This window comes from Aplidium turbinatum, chromosome 5, assembly GCF_918807975.1.
Source record: "Aplidium turbinatum chromosome 5, kaAplTurb1.1, whole genome shotgun sequence".
NCBI lineage: Eukaryota > Metazoa > Chordata > Ascidiacea > Aplousobranchia > Polyclinidae > Aplidium > Aplidium turbinatum.
Genome location: NC_137476.1, coordinates 27,718,151 through 27,741,771, shown reverse-complemented (window position 1 = coordinate 27,741,771; position 23,621 = coordinate 27,718,151). Strand labels below are relative to the sequence as shown.

General features: G+C 38.1%; 1 protein-coding gene across 1 annotated transcript; it reads right to left on the bottom strand.

The window, feature by feature from the left end:
* Nucleotides 1-636: 636 nt before the first annotated feature.
* Nucleotides 637-7,848, bottom strand: LOC145770536 (cyclin-J-like). The gene is made up of 7 exons (XM_082582209.1): nt 7,687-7,848; nt 4,787-4,997; nt 4,405-4,478; nt 4,201-4,299; nt 3,810-3,927; nt 3,148-3,307; nt 637-2,273 (listed from the first exon to the last, which is right to left on the bottom strand). The coding sequence occupies exons 1-7, from the start codon at nt 7,756-7,758 to the stop codon at nt 2,054-2,056; spliced, it is 954 nt and encodes a 317-aa protein (XP_082438335.1). The 5' UTR covers nt 7,759-7,848; the 3' UTR covers nt 637-2,053.
* Between the last annotated feature and the right edge of the window lie 15,773 nt (nt 7,849-23,621).

The following is a 23,621-nucleotide window of genomic DNA, read 5'->3' as shown; positions in this document are numbered from 1 at the left end:
GTTGAAAGACGGTTCATCAACCATGCATAAACTTAATGGAAGTTTGGCAAACGTTTCGAAAACAACTATTTTAATGAGTGTAGCAGTAGAGGTTGATGTCTCTTAATTTCTGTCCCGATGTTAATAACAGTAAATAGTTCATCATTGAATTTTTGCAGTGAAAATGAACAGTTTGGTTTCTTTTTTTTTTGTTATTGTGCAGCGGGGATCGCCACATATCTTTATCCTCGGAGTGACAAAGCCTTGATATGTTATTCCTGGTAGTTTCGCATACTTATAGAGGCACTTCACGCAGGGCCGGTTACCCAGATTGGCAGAGTGAAGCTTTCCGATTGTTGATGTGTTGTTGCCGGGTAATTATTCTATTCACTAGGTGCCGCTGAATGGAGAATAGTCTTGAAATGCGTTGCTGAAGCGCACACCCCGAGAGTCGAACCAGCGCCGCGTGATCTTGAGCCGGGCGCGTAACCACTTAGCTAACGGGGCGGACGACGAGTTCAAAGTAACAGTTCAGTTTTTGACATGTTTGACTGTTTGTTGAACTTAAGTTTGGTCTCTGCATCTTGAGCTCTGTACTTATAGACTTACAGACTATGGCTTAAACTTCTGAGAAACAAAACAACTTTCAATGGCACATCAGTAATTCAAGTTTTTATTGCAAGAATCCTTTGGCGGACAAACCTGGTGCGATCGTAATCATGTCGACATGCAATGCTTAAATTTTACATTTCTTGCGTCATTTCAACATTAGAAAAGGTTGAAACGAAGCCGAAACTGCAAAAGAAAAACATGTCACTGAAAACCATGAAAACACGGTGATTGTTACTTTGGCCTGATATGAATTTTCATCACAGTGAAAAAAAGGCAAAACACAACTCCACAGCAAAACGACCTAATTCCTGAAGACAACCTATTCTTGCATCGAGAAACGTTGTATCGACATAAAAGTGGCATAGTACGTTGATCGAAGCTTCAGTTTGAGTACATGGAAAGATTGAGTTGAAGATATCACACAGAAAAACAACCACTTTTTATACTGCCGACGTTGAATCAACGTAAAAAACGGTTGATTTGTTGTCTGGGTCTGAAATTCTTGGACCACAAATGTGAAACAATCACAGCAACACCCACCAAAATATAAGTATCAAGCTCGAGGTAACAAAAATGTCAGTTTAACGTAGTCTCAAAGCAGATTGCATCAAACACAGTTTACTAAAATTATCAGTGCCAATGTACTTGTCAAACAGAACAAACAAAATTCAATGAAAACTATACCTGAGATTACAATAATCTTTTATCCAAGGATAAAATATCACCAGCCTGAAAAATCGTCACAGAGAATTCAATTAAATGATACACCAACAAAGAACGGGCTACAACCCCAACCTTACTTGGTTCGGTCCGAAATTATCCTTCTCAATTCTATCTTGCCGTAACGCTCTCCTTACATTGTGAGCTCATTCAGAGCATTACTTTAATAAGGCCAATGGTGATATTCAAACTGCAAATGAAGGGTACCTAAATGATATTTGTACATTCGAAACGAAGACGATAATAAAGGATTTTCTTATTCAAAGCTTTGAAGACGTGAGTGAGCCTTGAAGCCTTGAAGACGTGAGCCTTGAAGACGTGAGTTCTAAAAAAATGACTTGCAAGTGTCACAGTTAACACATTTGATATGAAAACAAATTCGTCAATCGTCTAAATGCAGTTAAATACAAATTGTGAGAGCTTCCCTACAGCGTAGGTAACTTTTCGCATAGATTCAAAAAAAAAACTAAGGTAAGTGTGGTTTGTTCCATAGCTTGGCAAGGAAATCTAAAGTAGGGCAGCAAAGAAAACAACAAGCAGCAATGCGATAATAAATTATACAAGCACATGACAAAGACCAAACAAAGCACCAAGATAGTAAAATTGCAACAAGCGCCCAAGTCAAATGGCTTTCGATTGCAATTAGTTTTACGTTTAATCAATGTGCGACAACGCTAAACCAATATAATACTTGATTTGCAACCACAGCTTCTCGTCCACAAAATCTTAACAAAAATCAACACTACACCAGGAATCCTTCGTGGCATTGGTAGCTGGTCACAGAGAGAGGCAAAAACGAACTGCTGCACGATTCGCCAGAGGAATTTGTTGCGGTTGGAACCGGCGATCGGACGGGGGTTCCCCCGGCGCTGTCCATCTCAGCTGACATGTTACGAAACGTGGAACCGATGGGGCTGGTTCGATTCCGGCCAAGCATGGCTCTTTTGTCGTCGTCGTGTAATCTAAAACGTATGAAGTTGAACGTCATAGTTATCATGATCACAGGTTTCGGGACAGAAAATCTTGTCAATATTCAATACAAAAGGCAACATGTCATGCACGGGTGGACAACACGCAACCACATTTGTGACCTCAGAAAGACAGAAGCATAAATTTAAGGTTTAGTATTTTATCATTTTCATACTTATGCCTATTGATTGAAGTTTTGGACCAAATGCGGAAAAGTATAAAAGTTGATCTTGGTTGGTTTTGAATCTTTATCCTCGGACTGACAAAGCCTTGATAGGTTATTCCTGGTAGTTTCGCATACTTGTAGAATGTAGAGGCTTTTGACGCAGGGCCGGTTACTGAGGTTGACAGAGCGAAGATGAAGTCTTGTTGCCGGGGAATTATTCCATCCATTAGGTGCCGCTGAATGGAGAGCAGTCGTTAGAATGCGTTGCTCAAGCGCACACCTCGAGAGTCGAACCAGCGCTGCTTGATCTTGAAGCTTCTTCGTACATGAAGTCACGCGCTAACCAACTGAGCTATGGGGCGGACAAGTTTTCGGCGAGAATTCCATTAAGCAACATATCAATTATCAAGACACATGGTGTTCTGGTTGCTTGCAGCTTGTATTTTCTTGTTTCACACATTGAATAACTTTTGCGTCACAACAAGTGTCTAGTGTCTCGTCACAACAATGCGGATGTAACGTACATCGATCGAACTACTTGACACCAAACGAAACAAACTGGCGGTGCATCAAAACGGTTTTAACATTAGCTTTGCAGAACACAATCACAACATCAGTAAAATAACTTTTTTACATCGTTTCATCGTTAGAGTCGTCTGACGTTGAAACGATGCAAAAATGTCAACTTTCTACAGAATTACCTCAATAAAATCTCAATGCAAGGAGCTATGTGGGTCCAAGAGAAGAGTGTGTTTTGATGCAGCTCAATGGTCCAGGTGGGGGTGATCTGAAGGCAAATACGAGATGCGGCAACACACGCAGCGGTTACCAACGACGGCTTGAACACCAAGAAGGCCTGATCTAATCATGTTCCATGAAACCGTTAAAGTTTTTCAATTTTCATATAGAAAAGGTCACTTTTGTTGCATCGAATTCCTTGCAATTATAACGTCAGAAATGATAACAAGCTAATTGCTACATAATATATATAATAATCACTGCAGATAACTCAGACAAATGTCATCCAATGGAAAATTTGCATCACGCTTAACCATGGGTCCATGGCGCAATGGGACTTTCAACATCTGGATGGCCTCATCTGGAAGGTCTCATCTGGATGCCATAAAGACACCTTAACCAACTACACTCAGGAAAATCAAGGTGCAACAGTCTACTGGGAAGTGCATGTGCAGATTACACTATTTTGGTTCCGAAGGTAGGGTGCGCTATGCTAAAATGTTGCCAGATTGGCTTCATATTTTCAGGTAAAATGCTAATTTAAATCTAGAAGTGAACCAATATTTTCCAGTCAAACCTAGCCCAAAATTTGCAAACCTACAACAAACAATCATCTTTTTCTCACCTTGTAAAGAAACTTCTAGAAAGTAATTAATGTTCTTTTCAAGATACAGCAGAGTATGTTGTCTCTTTTTGCTATCCACAAATTGGCCAGCCTGCATGTCACGAGGCCCAAGAGCAAACTGAAAAAAGTACGATAACAGTTTTGTTTGACAAGCAAATTTACTAAACAGTTATGAGTTATAATACTGTATCAACTATGAAGTACAGCCCAATGTGTCCGAAAACAAAACACAAAAATTTTCTACTGCTAAAACATAACCACATGATTGTGGATAGGATAATAAAATGATAAACCCATCACTCCATCAGCCAACATAGATAAAATTTATTACTGCATTGATAAATGCATTCAGGGTGATACTACAAAGTACTAAACATGTTTCAAAGTTTACCTGCATATAATATTCCTTAAAATGAGATGCAGTAGGAAACCCAATGCGCCATTCAAATGCTGATAGCAATCGAATTTCCATCTGCAGGTATTCACCAGCCTAGAAAAACATCATAAGCATTAATCTACAAGAAAGGTTTTGGTTTTAGATTTCAAAGTGATAGAGAAACAAAATCTAAATTAACCAGCTATTACTTCAACTTACATCTAAGCTCCATTGCAGATTGTTCATCAAAGTTTTAAACTTTGGTATTTTCTCTTCTCTTTCTTCAAATTTACCTAAAAAAATAGCAGAACACTTTAAAAGATAAAAGTTTCTGATTTTCAATCACAAGCATACAAATACACACTAATTCATAAAAAAAATAGGAAATAAACTATTAACAATGTCATTCTTAGGTACCCTCCGGGATATATTGCATTGTATAATAGTACTGGAAAAAGCTACCCGCACCTGCCTTATACCACCTGCTCTAAATTTAAGAAAGTCTGACTCTCATGTAAGAAGGCGAAAAAATCAACAATCCATTAAGAACCACAATTAAAACAGTAAACAAATACATTTTAAAATATGTGTAAGTACTCACTTGCCACAAGCAAACAACACAGCACCAACATTTGCAGATCTTCAATGGCCACATGATATTGATCTGTAAATCGATCATACAAACAAACTGCCAAGTGCTGTGCGTTGCTATTCAATTTATACTTCTGACAAGTCAATGCAAGCCAATCGACCAAGTATCGTCTCCAGTACATCAACTTTGACCTTCCTTTCAATCGAAGCATATCATTTTCCTTATCAATTGTAGAGTATTGGTTAGTTTTATAGAAAACATATATACACTTTTTACCAACAAAGCATTCAGTAGCCTACGTGTAACATGATCATGATCAATTCACTTACTAGTAAGAAAATTTTCAATAATTGGAGCTGGTATACAAGTCCCCCCCACCCTTGGTAACTTATGACAAAGACAGGATTCAACCAAACATATAGGGTGAAACTGCTTTACCTTGCTTTACTGTTCACACATTTCAATCCACATGTTTTCGTCAATTCCTCTTTGTCATGAGTTGCCAGGGGGGGGCACTTGTATACCAGCTCCCAATAATCTAATAAAGGGATTGGATAATTGTGACAATGACACAATTGTTTAATTTGAAGCAGTTTACAGCAAGTTTTTTGCTACAAATGCTTAATACAAGCAGTCAAGGACATCTTTATCATTCATAATGTATTCATCAAATATAAACACGCTTTCTCATTGCATATCATAGCTTTGGTAGAGAGATAATTCTTGAGTAGGCTACCATAGACAGATTATTGATGACAACTTGATGGATTGAATTACATAATTCAAAATCAGTACAAAATATACGCATATCACCTGTCCAATGAAATAGTCAAAGTTCAAAAAGAAGCTACGTTATGAATGGATACATTTTAAGAAATTATACGCATATCACCTGTCCAATGGAATAGTCAAAGCTCAAAAAAAAGGTATGTTATGCAGGCCTCGAAATTCGTTTTTGTTGACGGAGGACAAACGTGTCCGGTCTGAGCAGCTATCTCGGCGGACAAATTAAGTCTCACGGCGGACACACCAGCTTTAGCATCGATCGTCAAGCTTAATCACTTTATCTTGATAATTCTTTACCATTTGAGAACTATAGCTAATTAGCTAAGGTTTAGAAGGCTTTTTAAAATTTCAGTGAAGTCACTCTGAAAGGCTTTCATCAGATCAACGACGTGCGCTTGAAGAGTCAAAGCGCCGTGTAGCTGCTTAATACGCTGCATAACTGAACTTGCATCGAACGAGGTCGTGTGGCTTCTTACGTCACAATGCTCTGGGAGTCTGGGCACGAGTCGGAAAACTTCTACACTAACGCTACTATTTTCTGCTGTGCAAAGTTTCTCTGGGCTTTTTTCTTTAGGTTCATTTTTGCATGTCATGTGAGCGAAAGTGAATTTTTCCTGGGCCTTTTCTTTTTTACTGTAATACCAAAACTTAACAAATTTTGTAACTAACCTTGCCTTATCAATATTACTCGGAGATCAAAGCTAGACGTTGTGACGTAAGACTTGAAATAAGTTACGCGTGATCAGTGTAGAAGTAGGCTACTGGACTGGTACTCCCATCGATTCTTGGCGAAGAATTCACCTTTGCTACGCTGATTCAATGTCATCAATTGTTGAAGCAACGTAAAAATTGGAAGTTTTCCTGCTTGAATGGAAACTAAGAGATACGATACAGTATTCACATTTTCTAGATGCGCGCTAGAATGCGCGGGAAATTATATTCTCGCAACAGTTGTTCGTGCTATGCAATGACGATTTGTATCGCTAGTTCCTGTGTTATTTCTCGGCGGACAAATATGACCGATCTAAATGGTACTTCCCGCGGACATTACATGCTGTGATGGCGGACATGACCGCCGTGACATTCGAGGCCTGTTATGAATGGATACATTTTAAAATAAAGATACAACAACTCAAAAATTAAACATTCATTTTTTTAAATTCTTGTATGATGAACTAGAATAAGAAGGTTGATAATAATTGCTTTTATGAGTATATATACTTTACAAACAATCAAAATATTATTTTAAAGGCAGTAGCTATTTGACCGGCTCCGGTCTTTGAATCTGAAACACTATTTGACCGGTCATGACGTCACTGCATAAGCACTTTTTTCTTTTTCTCTTTCAAAGCAAAAGATGAGAAGCGCCGACATAAGTTCTAAATTCAACACGTATTCTTTAACTCAGTCCGTGGCGCGTAGGGTTCCTCTCCGGCTGCCAATCTAGAGGGGATGAGTTCGATACTATCCGGAAGCATTCTTTTTTTCATTTTTTTTTTATCTAAATTTTGACCCGAAGCGCATTTATGTGGTCAATTTTTAATTTGAGTAGCCTACAGTCCAAGTTAGTTAATAGTTCTCAAGTATAGTTCTCAAGTTAGTTATATACAATACTTCTTTTAAAAGAAATGATAAAACCATTTTTTAAAGAAGTATTGTATATAACTAACTTGAGAGAAAAATGTAGGGTCGTTCGGCAACACACGTTCACTTATGACGATTGGAAAATTACCAAGAGAAATTCTCAAATTCCAGCAAATTAAAAAAACTCTAACATTATCACTCACATTTGAAAAGACATAAAAAATGGGCTGTAGGCTACTCAAATTAAAAATTGACCACAAAAATGCGCTTCGGGTCAAAATTTAGATAAAAAAAAGAATGCTTCCGGATAGTATCGAACTCACCCCCTCTAGATTGGCAGCCGGAAACGTATCGCACGCGCCACGGACTGAGTTGAAGAATACGTGTTGAAATTAGAACTTATATCGGCGCTTCTCGTCTGTTCCTTTGAAAGAGAAAAAGAAAAAAGCGCTTATGTAGTGACGTCATGACCGGTCAAATAGTGTTTCAGATTCAAAGACCGGAGCCGGTCAAATAGCCACTGCCTATTTTAAACTTACTTTGCTCTTCAGAGTGTCATAAATGTCTTTAGCTAATTCACTTTTTACTTCTGACCATTGAATAACGTCCATCGGTTTGTGTACTTTCGCAAATGAAGTTACCAGTAAATGAAAACTTAATTTAATGCCACATAAAAACTTTGAGACATTAATCAGCTCTTAAACTTAGAAAAATAGGAGCTGGTGTACAAGTCTCTGCCCTGGTAAAAAATACCATGATGTCACTATAGAAATCGACCAAACATACACAGTGAAACTACTTTACCTTTACTGTTTACACACTTCAACCCATGTGTCTTGGACAAGTCCTGTCGATAACATCATGGCATTTTCACTAGAGCAAAGACTTGTACACCAGCTCCGAAAAACGACCAGTTAAACAAGGTTTAGGCTAGTCAATAAATATACTGTGATTACCGTACTGTTTAAAAATTATAACATGAAGTTTTAACACCAAAATAGGCTATGGTGTAGGTATATCCTAAAAGGAATTTGTTTTCATAAGTATAATGAATGACAGTCTGTCAGTCTTTGTATCATGTGATGCATACCAGTAGTTGGAGTCACGACTCACTCTCAGCCTCTCATGAAGGGATTCAAGGGAAGGATATGCTTTGCATCTAGCTGGTGAGCAAAGTTACCAGTTCTCAAATCTTCTCCTCGAAATTGGGCTAGTTTTGTCCTGAAATTTGTTTGTTTGTCATATCTTTATCCTACATTGCGGGAAAGCGGACTTGAGCGCTATGCATCGGTGTACGCCTTCCGACGTACACCTGATCCACGCTGCAGCCGACGGAACTGTCTGTTTCCGGTTGTCTACTCTACTTATCATATGACTTAAATTTGGTACTACACATTAGAGATGCAGCGAACCCAAAATTTTTATTCGCACACCGCACCGCAACTGACTCATCTATCCGCGCACCGCACCGCACACCGCAAATTATAAAATTTTTAAAAAATATTTTAACGCGTTATTTTTTAGAAAGTCAATTGTAGCAAAAAGCACCCATGGCCTATAACTGGTAACCTACCAGTACAGTTGTGCACTAATTGGCCAGGCTAACCAGATCATATTCTCTTATCAGCAATGCATCTACGGTAAGTTCTAAGACATAATACCAACTAAGACAAATAAAATGTTCCTGGATCCATTATCAGGACTTTTGAACACTTTTTGTAAGCAATAATGCAATTTTAATGTCAGTGGCTATGGCTATATAAACTACACACACAAGAGAGAGAGAGAGAGAAACCTTTTATTTCGTACAAGAGTAAAACTTATAGCCTGAACTCACTGTTATAGTAACTAATGTGGTAGTTGCGCTAGGCCTATAGCCTGGTAACTGGGAGCTGAGCTTATCAGCTAGGCTATTAACCAAAAACATTCGTACAGCTTCCCTGACAAGCCAGCCCCAAAACCCTGCAACTGCAAGCCATTTGCATTTGCAACTTTGTATAGCTTTCAGGGTTGCCAGATATTTTCAAAATTTCCTGCCCAAAAGCAATTTCAAACCAGCCCAAAATAGCCCAATATTGTTGCTTGTACAAACTAGCCCAAAATGAGAAGAATTCGTTCACAAAATCAGTCCAAATTGACGAAACACGATCAATCATTAAAGATCTTATTAACTTACTAAGCGTTCTACCTGGTTTACAGCATTAATCTATACCGTGGTAGGGCAGAAAATCGCTAGCCGTAGTGGGGAGCCAGTGAACAATATGAGTATGACCCCTACGGTATATAACTCTACTAGACACTTTAGTAGACAGTAAGACAGAGCACTGGGAGCAGGGGTGCCGAAACGATTTTTTACTGGGGGGGGGAGCAAGATTATGAAAAAGGGCACTTTTATTGCTGAACTGCCATTTTTTTAAGTTTTAAGATAAGATATAGCGATAATGCTCATCTATCGAGTAATGATAGAAATGTCCGGTATACAAAGAACAATGGCACGGAAGGGCATCATGCTATGTTATAATGATGTGGACCTAATTTACTGTGATACCGAATTTTGTGTCATGAATATTATTTCGAAGCAAAAATAAAAGATTATAATTAGGCTGAAAGCGAATAGCAGAAATTGTTATATTGCAAATTGTGCAGTAGCTTACATGACCTTAAAAGGCCACAATTGCTCCCCTGCCCCCCATCTACAGAAAAATTGAGGGCAGGGGGCATTCGCCCCTCCCTCCCCCGCTTCCAGCGCCCCTGACCGGGAGCAGATAATAATTAATAGATCAAACAAGCAGCCATACCATTCCTCCTTCACGTGACGTTTCCATCACTTTTCCGCTAAGGCGCTAAATGCGCTTATCCAGTTTAACAGAAAAAAAGTTCACTGAAAATTCACTCTGATTCATTCACTGTAAAGCGAAGTTTATAGAATTTCAATGAAAACTGTTGTGATTTTTTGCTATTTTATGCTTAATATTGCTCCAAAAACAAGCCCAAAAACCCGCAGTAAAAAACAAAAACAAGCCCAAAAACCCGCAACCCGCGACTGCTCTATTTTTCCCGCAACTCTTCAACCAAACTAGCCCAATTCCGCGGGAAAACCGCAGACCTGGCAACCTTGATAGCTTTCCAGCTTGGTAGGCACTTTAACATTACCCACTGGTCGAAGAGGTACGCAATCATGCGTGACATGTTCATTTGCGATTCAGCTGATTTCAGTCATGTGACTCGTGACGTGTTATTCTGATCAAAAATTTTGATACAAAGAAATTTAACTGAATGTTTCACCACAACCACCGTTGCCTAATGGTTAGGGCAGAGGAGTATAGTAATTTCGATTTCGTGGGTTCGATTCCCACCCTCTGCTAATACTATTTTTTCTTCTGCAACTGAACTGAGTGCAAGAAGGATCTTAATGGTAGCCGTAGCCACTTTAACAAGTCGAAATTGTGATTAAAACACAAATATTGATTGAACATGTCACGCATGATTGCGTACCTCTTCGACCAGTGGGTAATGTTAAAGTGCCTACCTTCCAGCTTACAGTTTCCAAAGAAAAAAACTGTTCCGTGTTTCCAATTTAAATTTGAAGTTTCTCGACAGCCGATTTGTAGCAAGAATTGACAGCGATAGACATCGTGTTTCGCCCATGAGCTGAAGTTTTATAACTGATTTTCTTGAAAAGTTGAAAGTTTACAAAAATTTAATTTCTTGAAAGTTTACGCGGCAAGCGGCGCGGCTTTGTCATTTCAACCTTCCACGCGGCACGGCACGCGGCGAAAAAGTCAAAAGCGGCCGCGTACGCGGCGCGGCCCCTTCTTGCATCACTACTACCCATTACTCGAAATCGATCACTGGGTGGGTAGAGGCAATTATCGTAAAGTTTCTCGCCCAGAGAAACAACAGCAAGTGCGGGTGGCTGGAGTCGAACATGCAGGAAACATTGTAGGAAAATTTTGGCAGTTGCGCTTTTTTTTCGTTTGTTTTTATTTCGTTTTCGCCAAAGTTTTTTCCAATTTTGACTATCGTATATTTTGTGCAAATATGTTATAATTTAGTCTACTTTTGGGCTTGTTTCATCACATGTGACAGTTGGCCTTTTTTGAGGGTGAATATTTAAAAAACATCTGGCAACCTTGCTGATGAATTTGGTCGATTTATGTGCCTCTCAACCTGTGTTTCACATAATATGTTGTTTTGTTAGCACACAGTAAGTTAAAATACGGTACCCAGATAAAAATTCTTGAACTACATCACTAAGATATAACTCATAAAAAGAAAGAAAACGATAAAACAGATATGAACAATGATATTACAACATATACGATATGCTCAGCAGATATGCTATAAAATAGACATTAAAACAGTCATTTTCATCAATTGTGAATGTTTAAAAGATAAGTTTTGCTTGAATAAAAATTGCTAAGAATGCAAAGTAAACTTGAAATCTGGTTTAAAACCTTGTATGCAGTGTCCATGACCAATTAGATATTTTTATGTTTGCAGACATAGGCCTATATGGATGCAACCTAGTTCGTATCATGAACAATTCGGACCGTCAGTTCGTACCTTGAAAGGATCGAGAGAAAAATTTAAAAAAAAAGCCGAAGTCGCTGATCGCAGTTTCCGCAATCATTTTAAAATTTTCCCCCTGAAAAGATCGAGAGAAAAAATAGCTCAAAACCGAAGTCCGCTGATCGCAGTTTCCGCAAACATTTTTCCGCAGTTTCCGCTAAGTCTAACCATAGAGTAATCTATGCTCTAACCCTAACCCTCGCTGATCGCAGTTTCCGCAAACATTTTCCCGTAGTTTCCGCTAACCCTAACCCTCGAGTTTGTTTCAAATTGTTTGGGGAAACTCCGATCAGCGACTTCGGCTTTGTGCTATTAAACCACAGTCTCTATATTACTAGTAATATAGAGACTGTGATTAAACTGCGATCAGCGACTTCGGCTTTTTTTAAATTTTTTTCTCGATCTTTTCAGGGTACGAACTGACTGTTGGTCACAGCGGTAAACCATAATCTCTTCGTGGGAAAATTGTAACATAAAGTTCCCGAATCCGTTTGTCTGCATATAGTGACCGAAAGGAAACACTCCTTGAAACGTCTATTCTTAAAGTGTATTCCTGTAAAATTAGCCCGCGGCTATCAAAATCGAAATGCAACGCCTTGCACCTCTAAAAACTGTCACTACGATACAGATTACTTGGATAAAAGACGGAGAGTTTGTCCAGCTAGCAAGCACCAAATAAACCAGTTAAATGTGCGACCGACTTCCAACAAACAACTTCAAGAATGAATCAGAAAAATTTGTGATAACTCAAAGGCACGCCAGCAGTAGCGCGACGCAGCATTTCATGTCCAAACAGGTTTCAACTGAAACAGGTTTAAACAGGTTTGACACGAGTCTTACGGACGATGGTGCAATTTTGGCTCATGTTTTAGGAATTTCCATGACGTAATATTCAGTAGACCCGAACGGTTTCTACATGACGTTTGACCAGGCGAACAACCGTCTGGAACAACTGTACGAATGGTTCAAGGTACAAACTAGGTTGCACCCGGCCTATACGGTAATTGATTGAAATTATAATGAAGACTAAAAACTATAAAACATCCATTCAAGGTTTCAGATTGTTTCAACTGACGTCATTTGGTTCAGCGTTGGTTTCAGCTGAGTCAGCTCCAACAAACGTTGAAATTGAAATGTATTTGAAGTTGTATGAAAGAAAACAACGGTGTCTGATCTGATCGATGGATAATTTGAAAAACTTACTGACCTCAGAGGTGCCGGAACGATTTTTGACTGGGGGGGGCAGGAATATAAAAAAGGGCACTTTTGTTTACAGAACGGCCAATTTTTTATAAAGTTTTAAGATAAGATATACCGTAGCGATAATGCTTATCGATCAGCTTACTATTGAGTAATGATAGCCTACAAGTGTCCGGTATACAAAGAAGGACATCATGCTATGTTATAATGATGTAACCTACTGTGTTACAGAATTTTGTGCCGTGAATATTATTTTGAGGCAAAAACAAAAAATTAGCCTATAATTAGGCTAAAAGCGAATAACAGAAATTGATATATTGCAAAATGTGCAGTAGCTTACATGACCTTAACACTTTGCTCCTCAAAGGGAGGCCGGATTTGGCCCCCCCCTCATATTTCCTTTAATTATTTGAAGCACAGTAACGCCATGCACTTGGTTTTTCTTGACTTTTCCTAAAATTGCCAGGCGGATCTGATGATATTAAATTTGATGCTAAAAGTTGTGTAGTTTTCTTGTAAATTCAAGATTTTGGTGAATTTTTGCTATTTCTAGCTAACTTCCAGCAAAGCGTGAAATGGATTACATTGCGATGACAAGCCATAAGCTCATAATTGCTTCGTGCATCGATATGCGCGAGCAGAGAGAAGCATTCTCTTGCTTTCTTTTGTTTGGTTTGACCTCAATAATACAAAGCGCGTTATTTCTTATGCTACAAAGAAAAGCCAGTGATCGCAAAGCTGTTAATTAGAAACAATAATAGCAAACGTTTTTTGCGTTATCAGCTCTACAAAGAAGAATAGCAATCCACGATCAAAATAGTAGGCTATGGAGGCCACAAACTATTCAAAACAGTTGTTTCAAGCAGATAATATTCATTGACGAATAAAAAACGTTACAATAAGAAATCTTCTCTTGGATAAAGACACGAAAACTTGGTTTCGAAATAAACGTTCTATGGAAATGCTCTCATTGACAAAACTTGCAATTGAGGAAATGTATCACTGCAAATGCTTTTGGGAGAAGCCGGAGAAATAGCGTTTTTGCAAACAGTAATTGTGAGATACTCAAAATTATGAGATAGGCTTCATTTACACGTAGCAGCTAACTCGATGGCGTCCCTTCACTGATTTATGTCGCCTACTTGTTGTTATGTCCTGTATTTTTGTTTCACAGTGCACTGTGTTTTGTTCCAAAGAGCGCAAAATAAAGATGATAATGCTTCATCTACATTACAAAATATTTTGTAATGTAGGCCTACAAACAAAATGTACAATGTACACAATGTACATTACAAAATATTTTGTACTGTAGACGAGGCATAAAGTTAGGCGTCACATAAGACAAACAACAAATCAGCTTTCTTCATCATTGATTCAACATCTGAATACGTTGCGCCAATGTATAAGAGGCCGGCTATTGTGAAGACCCGCCATTTAGGCTATAAACGATCCGATTATACCAAAAGTGGGACAAACTAATGGATCAAAGAATGAATAAACAATGCTGAGAAAACTAAATCTAAGTGACGAACAATACCGATGTCTTCATTTATCTTGGAAAAATGCTGCCCAAACTTATCAACAAAAAATACCGTAAATAACGGCAAGGATCCCGAAAGCAGAATTTGCTCAACTTTGGCATGAATTTAGTCAGACATCTACAGTAATAATTCCACACATACAATAACGGGCTCTCAACTGCTGTAAGATAACACGATGGTTCTGGTTCTGGGCGATTTGTGTAACAGTTTAGGGGAAGACACTACTTGAAATGATGCACCACACAAAAGATTTTCAATGAAGACTGAGTCTAAAAACCGATGTGGATTGTGCTGCACAATGACTTCAAGTTCAGGACAGACAAGGCACAAAAATATCACGATAAAAATAAAGACCTTGTGGGAGATTTTCGAGAATCATAACACGATGCAAATACCAAAAACGCATGGTTTGCATGCTGCTCTAAGCTGGCCGGCAACCACAAAGGTAGACAATACAGGCAGTTTATAATTCGATAACAGCGCAATAAACATTATAAATACGTAAACCGACAATTTTCTTTTACAAACGTTTTACGTCTAATAGTAAATTTTCCCTCAACAATTTTTTGTGAAGCACTTGCAAACCACGGTTTTATAAAATAATTCATCATTATTATTTTTTACTTCTCGGATATTGTAAAACGTCATCAGCAAAATCACAAAAAAAATTTCATTACTTCAATGTAGTAGGCCTAAGAATTTCTTATAGAATTGTAGCCACGTTGTTTCAACAAAGAAGCCATTTTTTAGCAATATAGAGTTATAGAAAATAATTTGCAATCATGCAAATGGTTGGAAAGAATCTAGGAAGTCTTCTCACAATCTGGCACAAAATGATTATGTTTATTGTATCTCTGTAAAATGTTTTACGACAAACTTTGAAGCTTCGTTATAATCATTTTTATCTTTGAAGTCAAAAGTTATTTTTTTTTTTTTGGCCAGAAACATAATCACTGCCTTGCTGATGTTGTCGATATTACGCGTATTTTTAGTGCTTCAAACAATAAGGACCCAGTCAGCAATCCAGTCCTTTTACATTGATTCAACATTTGTAAACGTTAAATTTATGTAGATTTGCTGACTGTGGGTTATTTCACATTTCCTTTGTTTACGCACGTTCCTCAATTCGCTGTTGCATTATTTCGACGCTGGCGGCAATTCGCTGTTGCATTATTTCGAATTGATTGACACAATCTTCAATAAAAAGTGAGCTTCGAACTTAGCTTTGTTGATATAAATGCTGTATTTTTTGTGGATGTAATTTATGAGTCATGTTTATAAACACCCGTAAGCGAAATGACTTATGATGTGGCCTGCATGATATTTGTGATGCGACTTGACACAAATCCACAATTTCAAAAGCACCTAATTTGAACTTAGAAATTTCAGATAATTTCAACAACTTGTTCAACTGTCTTCTCTCTACTAAAAATATTCATACTACAAACTCAATTGTAGACCTAAATACACAAACGAAGATGTAAACAGCTATTCAAGCAGGCTAAGGTGTTACTTATGAGAAATTTGGTTCCATAAAACTAGAAGCTAGCCATGAGTTTGGGAATGCATTAGTTTAGGATAAAAATGTAAGACAACAAACGCAGTTTTGTTTTTTTTTCAAATTCGTGTAACAATGTTACTTTGATTGTAACTATTTTAGAATCAGTGAGTAGCTTACAATAAGATTTGCTCGCAAGTCGTAAATTCTAATCAATGCAATGATTCGGCACACCGCACACACACTTCGTGCGTTCGATCGAGCTCTTTGTTATTCAGAAGTTTGCATGAAATCGGATTAGCACGGTAATTAAATAGCGGCAAGTTAAATCAAAATTGTCGTTTTTGGGTACCTTTGCAAAAATTGAAATATCAAGTTTAACATATAAAATTTTAAAATAATGACTTTTCAAACTTATATACAAATGATTTGCTTTCACACCAGTGCAACTTCTGTTCAAATAGCATCAGCGGATAACACGTAACAGCTGATTGAATTTGATCCAAAAACGGCCCCCCCTTGAGCAGTTAACTTCCAAAAAAACGTTGAAAAGCAAAGGGTTAAAAGGGCACCATTGCCCCCTGCCCCTCCATCCACAGAAAAATTAAGGGGCAGGGGGCATCCGCCCCCTCGCTTCCGGTGCCTCTGACTGACCTACTGTGTCATCAGGGGAGAATAGTAAAGAGAGCGTAAAAATATAATTTTTAGAAAAATTTATTTAAACATTCGCTCAAAGTTGGCAAAATCTGGAAATTTCTGCAAAATGTGACAAATCAGACCATACCCAGGTAGCAATAGTCGGCGTGCAGCTGGCGTCATCAGGGCGACGAGCGCTCACATTGGCGACATCGAAAATCGTTAGCTGTAGGACAGCGCCTCACTGGCGAATATCGTCATGATTTTTTTTCTTTAAAGTCATGACGATATTCGCCAGTCAGGCGCTGTCCTACAGCTAACGATTTTCGATGTCGCCAATGTGAGCATTTTCTGCTAGCTTCGCGCCGTCGAGTTTCGAGCGAGAGACGCGCTTCCGATTTTCGCTCGCTTTCCGCTGGCAACGCGCCGTCGAGTTTCGTCAGATGGTGTTGGTTTCGTACGAAAGGCCGAGCTTCGCGCTGGATTAGAAAAATTTCGCCATCATACCGTTTAGTTGCGCTTGATTGAAGTCACGTGCCATTTCAAACACGCGGTTGATTTGATTTGAAGAGCCTGTTTGTCTGATTAATTGTCATTTGCGCTTGTTCAGTTATTGAGTAGAGTGGTAGACTGCTGTACAATAAAGCTTACTTTGCACTTTTTTTGCTGTACCCGATTACGCCTACAGCATGTAAGAAAGTGTCGAAAGAGGGAACTGTGTCCTAGTCTGTTGTGTTTTAACCATAATTACATGAAGATTTAAGCAAGCTAACAAACGCTCTCTTTTTGATCTGGAAGAAAAGTTAGAAGAAGATGCGGATGTTTTGGCAGCTATTGTAAGTCACTGTACTCATTTGTTATACACTTTTATGCCACAAGCTACATATGTGTGGTAGGCCATGTCGGAATAGGTACATGCAATCCTATTCCGACATGGCTACACCAGTCTTATGTCATGCAACAACCGATCAGTTAAATTCTAACATGACGTGTTGACAAAATATTTGTTATTGCACCTATAAAGTAACTGTTGTCATATTAGTTACATGTTTGTTTTCGCTTTGCAGGTGGTAACTACAGTAAATCATACTCAAAAAAGATTAGAACCTCCCAGACAGCAAAACCCGTCATTTTTACATTGATGTGACGTCTGCGGACATTGAACCAATGTAAAAATGACAGATTTTGCTGTCTGGGCTTTTAATTATTCAACTGCTCAGTTTCAATTTTTAAAACTTGTTTGTTTTGCTCTAAATGCTTCCACATACATTTTGTGTGCAGAAATAATTTAGTTTGTAAAATAGAATCATGTTTATTAAACCAATTTATGATGATTTTTAAAGAATAACCTAACGATTAACCAATATATAGAACGTGTGGTTGTTTGGTTTGTGTTCACGATCTAGACTTCGCTTGTTACCTTGTTCAGTTCTAAACTGACTATAACGTGTGGATGTTCATTTAACAGCGATGGAAAATAACAACGGTTGGATGAAATGATTGTACAGAAACTGTGTGGAGAGTTATGCGACTTTTAATGAATTACGATCTGGCCGCTCAGTTTAATTGAAGTGGAAAAAACGAAAAAACTGCCTTTCTTGATCTGAAAATAAAAAAATGTAATTTGGTAAGTTTGTATTTATATAATTGTAGCCTATATTTAAGTAGTTTTACGAGCTACCGTCAGTAATAAGTGCTGCAGTGCTATTGCTAACACCATGCATACTACAGTACGATGGTGGAAAATGCCAGGCTTCTTTGTTTTTATGAATGGAAGTTAAATATAAATCAAATCAACTGAGGATTGACAAATTGGAAGATTTATCAAGGAATGGAATATTTTTCTGTAATATAAACGTTAAAATGTGACAACGTCCTGTAATAAGTTATATCAGTTTCTACTATTTAGCCATGCCTTCCCAATATCACATGCGTGGTTGTTGTTGCAAGATAAAACACGGGTTTCAGCAGCACCTTATCACAAAAGATGTTTCAATAATGCTGAGTATTATCACTGATGAATTATATTAAACCCCCTCCCCCACCGATGTGATGCTAACGTAACGCTTTACATAACCCCCCCCCCCCCCCCCCGTCGAAGGCGTTACGTAATATTTGAACGTTCCCTAATTACAATTTTTTTATATTACTACCCGTCTTGCTACGTCATAGGGGGGTTTATACAGTACATTTAATTGTAATGAACCCCGCTCATGTCCTCATGCAGGTTAAGGATACTTGCCATCGGTTCGATCCCTAATAATGAGTTAGTAGTGTAATTAAGTTGTTGTTGTGAGCGAAATTGTTTTCACAGAGAGCTCATATTGTATTATTGCAGATGTGATTCGAAGGCAAGCCAAGGCGACGGACAAAGTTTACAAATCTGCAGTGAAGCGGTATTTGAAGGCGGCTGGTGACAGAAATGAAAAAAAACGACGATACATGGACGATACATGAACGCTATCTGTTTTTTGATTGTTTGTTGACCTTTTAGTGTTCTATTTTAACATCTTGCTGCGAATTATTATTTTTGTGCCTCTTATTCGGTTTGCTTCCTTCGTACAGTAGTTGTATTTGGGAAAATCTTATCCCGACAAGCTATTGCCAAACACTGTTGTGCCGTCTATTCACTAATATTAATTCTTGTAGTGAAGTCGAGTTCAATGTTATTAATCATTTAATTAATATGTTTAATGTTGTTATTCAAACGTGTTTTCGGAGGGGTGTTTTGCCGCCAGTCCTAATCCCTAACATTACCCCAAACCAAAGCTCTTTGGCGTCAAAACAACCTGTTCCCATTTTTTTTTATTTACCTAATGGATGTCGGAACGCAATAATCACTTATGATTGTTGGTATACTGCATGTATCATACGTGGATTTACATTTGTTTTCATGCAATGGTATGTTACAGTATGAGGGTTTGAATTTTGTGCTATCTGGCTTTGAAGGTTGCCAACATGACAGCCACAACAGATGTGCAAACGAAAATGCGTTATGGTCGTCGTTCAGGCGGCCCTTCCCTATAATTGTGGTTGCCGTGCTGGCAACCCTCAAAGCCAGATAGCACAAAAAACTCATTAATTTGAATTTCCCTGCTGGCTACGTATTAATCTTTATTACATCATAGAGTACAGTGCAAGCAATAGTAGTGTTCTTGATGTTGCTGTGTATTTTCTTCCAGTGCTGTGATTTTGACGTATTGCAATACCTATCATATATGCTTAGCCTATATAATTATGACACTGTCGTATGTAGTACACAATTGGTTTCTAACCGGGAGTAAATTTTACTTACCCCTACCCTAGGCCTAAGGTAAATCTTGCAAGCAAAGATTTTAATCAGTTTGGAAAACCAAGAAAGTTTTTTTTTAATAGAATTTTTTGCTTAAAAATTATTGTTTCGCGAAAACTGTCAAAATTCACTTAACAGCTGCTGGGCTTTTACAACTAATTTCATGTTTATAGTCTTTAGCTTTGCTCTCCCATGGCTTGGACTTGTAAATTGTTCTGTTATTTGTATTACAAATGATCAGAAAAACCGCCATTCATATTACTGAAACATTTTTTAGCATTGTGTTACGAAAACGGAGCTGTGGTAAGACAGTGTAGGCTATTAAAAATCTTCATTGTTTTCGTTGTTTTACATTCTTGAATTGCGTCTCGCTTTAACCACAAAAAGACAATTAATACACGAAATGCTCAAGAAGTTTTAGTGTTTTGTTTTGATAATTTCGCAAACAACAGCTGCTGCTGGTGGCCGAAAAAAAAGGGCTTCAGCAAGGCGACATTCGTCAGTCCAGCGACAGCGCGCGCAGCCGCAAAAACGTGCCAGTAAGTTTAGCGAAATTCGTTGGCGTACAGACAGCGCGCCGTTAACTAACTTGAGCGACTTTCGCGATCGAGGCGCTTACGCACAGCCGACTTTATTGTCGAATTTCGCCAGCGTTACGCCGGCTATGCGATGAGCAGATCGGTGGCGGCTAGATGGCGATTATCGCTGGCGCGTCGCCAATAACTTCGCTAGCGTGGAGCTGGCTAGACGCCAATCTTTGCTACTTGGGTATCTTTAGGTAGCCATGGTGGGACTAATTTCAGCTGTTTAGAACCACTTAATATCAAACCATTTGATGAGGAAACAATACAATTTTAAGAATTCTTCACAAACTTTCGGGGGGGGACGGGCCCCCTGGGCCCCCCATAAATCCGTGCCTGATCACTCATATAGTGAGCAGTATCGAGAACGAGGGATGAGAGAAAGAGAAAGCGAAAAATCAATGAATGTCATCGCGGAGGTTCAAGAAACTTTATTTCAAGAGCTCTATTATAGCATTGTACACTCGCACCTACAATATGGAATTGTCAACTGGGGATGCGCACCCACAAAATACTTGAATAGAATTCAAGTTAGACAAAATAAGATAATTAAAATCGTTACAGGAGCATTTGAAATGAATACTGAATTACTGCCACTCTATCAAGAAAATAAAATACTAACTGTTAATTCTACTTATAAACTAGAAATAAGCAAATTTATGTAAGTTACAAATTTTATAATTATAAACTACCAGAAAACTTCAAAACTTTCTTTACACATGTATCAGCTATTCATTCGTATAACACCCGACGTTCAAGCTCCAATTCACTTTATACTAAACACTAACAGGCAATAAATACCCAATTATTTCAAAAAAGTTTAAAATGCATGGGAATCAAGGTATGGGACAGTTTACCTCAAAATATGAAAAAAAAACATGAAAAATGGCTTCAAATTTTTCAATAAAATGTGCAAAAAACACTTCTTCAATAATCAAGAGCTATAAAAACGACATCCACTACCTGACTATGTTAATTGTTATTATTTTTTGTAGTATCTGTATTTGTTTTTTGTTTTTTTCTGTTTTTCTTTCCTTCTTCTTTTTTTGTGTCAATTTGCTACAATATTTAAAAACGCAATACTTTCTTTCGTATAACTATTTGAATGAGAGAATGCAGACTCGACGACCTCCTACGCCTTCAGGGCTATACGGTCTTTCGCACTCTCTCATTGGATGCACAGTTGCACACTGTCAGTTTTTGTTTTATGTATGTTTCGGCGTTTCGCATCCAAACAAAAATAAAATGACCATCCATCCATCTATGTCCCTGAAAAGAACGATGTTGGTGCAGTGGACCTCGTTAAAATAAGATTTAAGCTTATATATGCTAAGCCATCACAGCACGCTTGAAACAGTGACAGGCTACCTTTCCGAGTAAAAGTTTTTAAGACTTGTTTTTGAAATACAACACACCAATACCATTCAGCGCTTCTGTGGAACGCTTGTTTTTGCTTGGAAAGTTCAGTTCAGTTTATTTTTTGTTTTGTTGGCGAAAAAGAAAGACACAAAAAGCAAAAACCCAATAAACACAAATAATTCGCACAACAAGGACATTATGTATCCCAAAAGCAGCAGATTGTCAGACAAACGTTTTTATTTCTACAATAAAATAACTAATAAGCTATAAAGCAGCTAATTACAACACAGTCTCAAAACATAAAACCTGCTCTTTATTTGTAGTTATTGTTAGCCTAAACTTGGTTGAAATACTTCCGTTTTGTGAGACCCTGGCTAAAATAGCGTTAGAAATTAGCGCTGACGCCGTCAATTTCTTTGAGAACTGGCGCAGTATTTTACGCCGTAAAGCTTTTAGGCAATTTGCGCTGACGTTGACGACGTCAATTTATTTCATTGACACGTACAACACTGCTCATAACTTTGTGGCATGTAGCGCCTGCGGCTTTTCTTATGTTTCCTTGCGTCTTATTGCCGTTGTGAAATCTGTGTTTGTTAATTAGGAATTCGAAACGCTGGATAGAATTCGGGTGTTTACTTAAGAATTTGTACCACTTATTAGGGTTTGATACACATATACGTAGATTTACGTCGTTTTACCGTTGTGCATCTGCCGCATGCTGCATTTCTTAGAGCACTGAGCTTATCTTAAATCAACCGTTAAACTAGCATATCAGTATGTTTTTCTCAGTCATTGGGTGGTGCAGCGGGGGAGGTTGTCGAAAGTTGTGCGTAAATGTTCCACCGAATTTGATGCGAAAATCCACGAGGCTTTGCTCATAAAATCCTGCAATCTTCGCCTCAATACGCAGTTGTTTGCCGCAGGTGCTTCCTATCTCCTGAACGTTTTTTCATAATTTGTTGTGTGATGCACTTTTTTGCCTAGCGTGATTAACCGCCATGTGATGTGCCTCAGTGTTGGGGCGATAACTCATTTTTCAGTTAAGCGATAACGATAATCGATATACGAAAAATGCCTCAAGCGATAACAATAAACGATAAATCAAAAAAAGTTACGCGATAACGATAAAAGATAAAATTATCGCCGATAATGTCTGATAACGATATTTTTTTTATTTTTGATTAGCGCTGCCCCATCCCATGCAGCACGAACTGTTTTCATCAATATGACGAAAAATCGAACATAATATAGCCTACTGTAAAGGGATAAAGTTTTTTTGTAAGTTATGTATGAATAGAATCGCAACAGAGGCAGTGGGTATCGAATCTTCAACCTCTTGATCCAGAATCAAACCACTGAGGTAACCGCCGTGCTTATAATTATACTTTCAGATACCAGTTGGATGCTTTTGTCAATTGAGTTACACTGCCGCTTACGTGCAGTAAGCAAAATAATTAAATCAAATGAAAATACCATAAAAAATTCCAAACTTTGTATTTTGCTTTCTGCTTAGGGCTGTTTACAGTTAAGTCTGCAATGATTGAAAAAATTCCAAAAAACGCAAAATCAAACGAAATTTATATCGGAACAACAATATCGGATTTTTCAATGTTAAAATTAGCCATTTATAATGCCAAAAACTCTCTAATAAACTCCTTGAGCTTCCGATCCTCGGATTGCCAAAAACTCTCTGATACACTCCCTGAGCTTCCGATCCTCGGATTCCACTGAGTGAGTTTGCAGCGCTTCCCCAGTTCTCTGGCTGAATAAATTTTAAATGATTTTTCATTCAACT

Coding starts and splice junctions, on each gene's coding strand:
- LOC145770536 (XM_082582209.1), bottom strand. CDS start 7,758: ATGGACGTTATTCAATGGTCAGAAGTAAAAAGTGAATTAGCTAAAGAC. Junction 4,998..7,686: donor ATGACACTCTGAAGAGCAAA/GTAAGTTTAAAA, acceptor ACAATTGATAAG/GAAAATGATATGCTTCGATT. Junction 4,300..4,404: donor ATCTGCAATGGAGCTTAGAT/GTAAGTTGAAGT, acceptor ATGTTTTTCTAG/GCTGGTGAATACCTGCAGAT.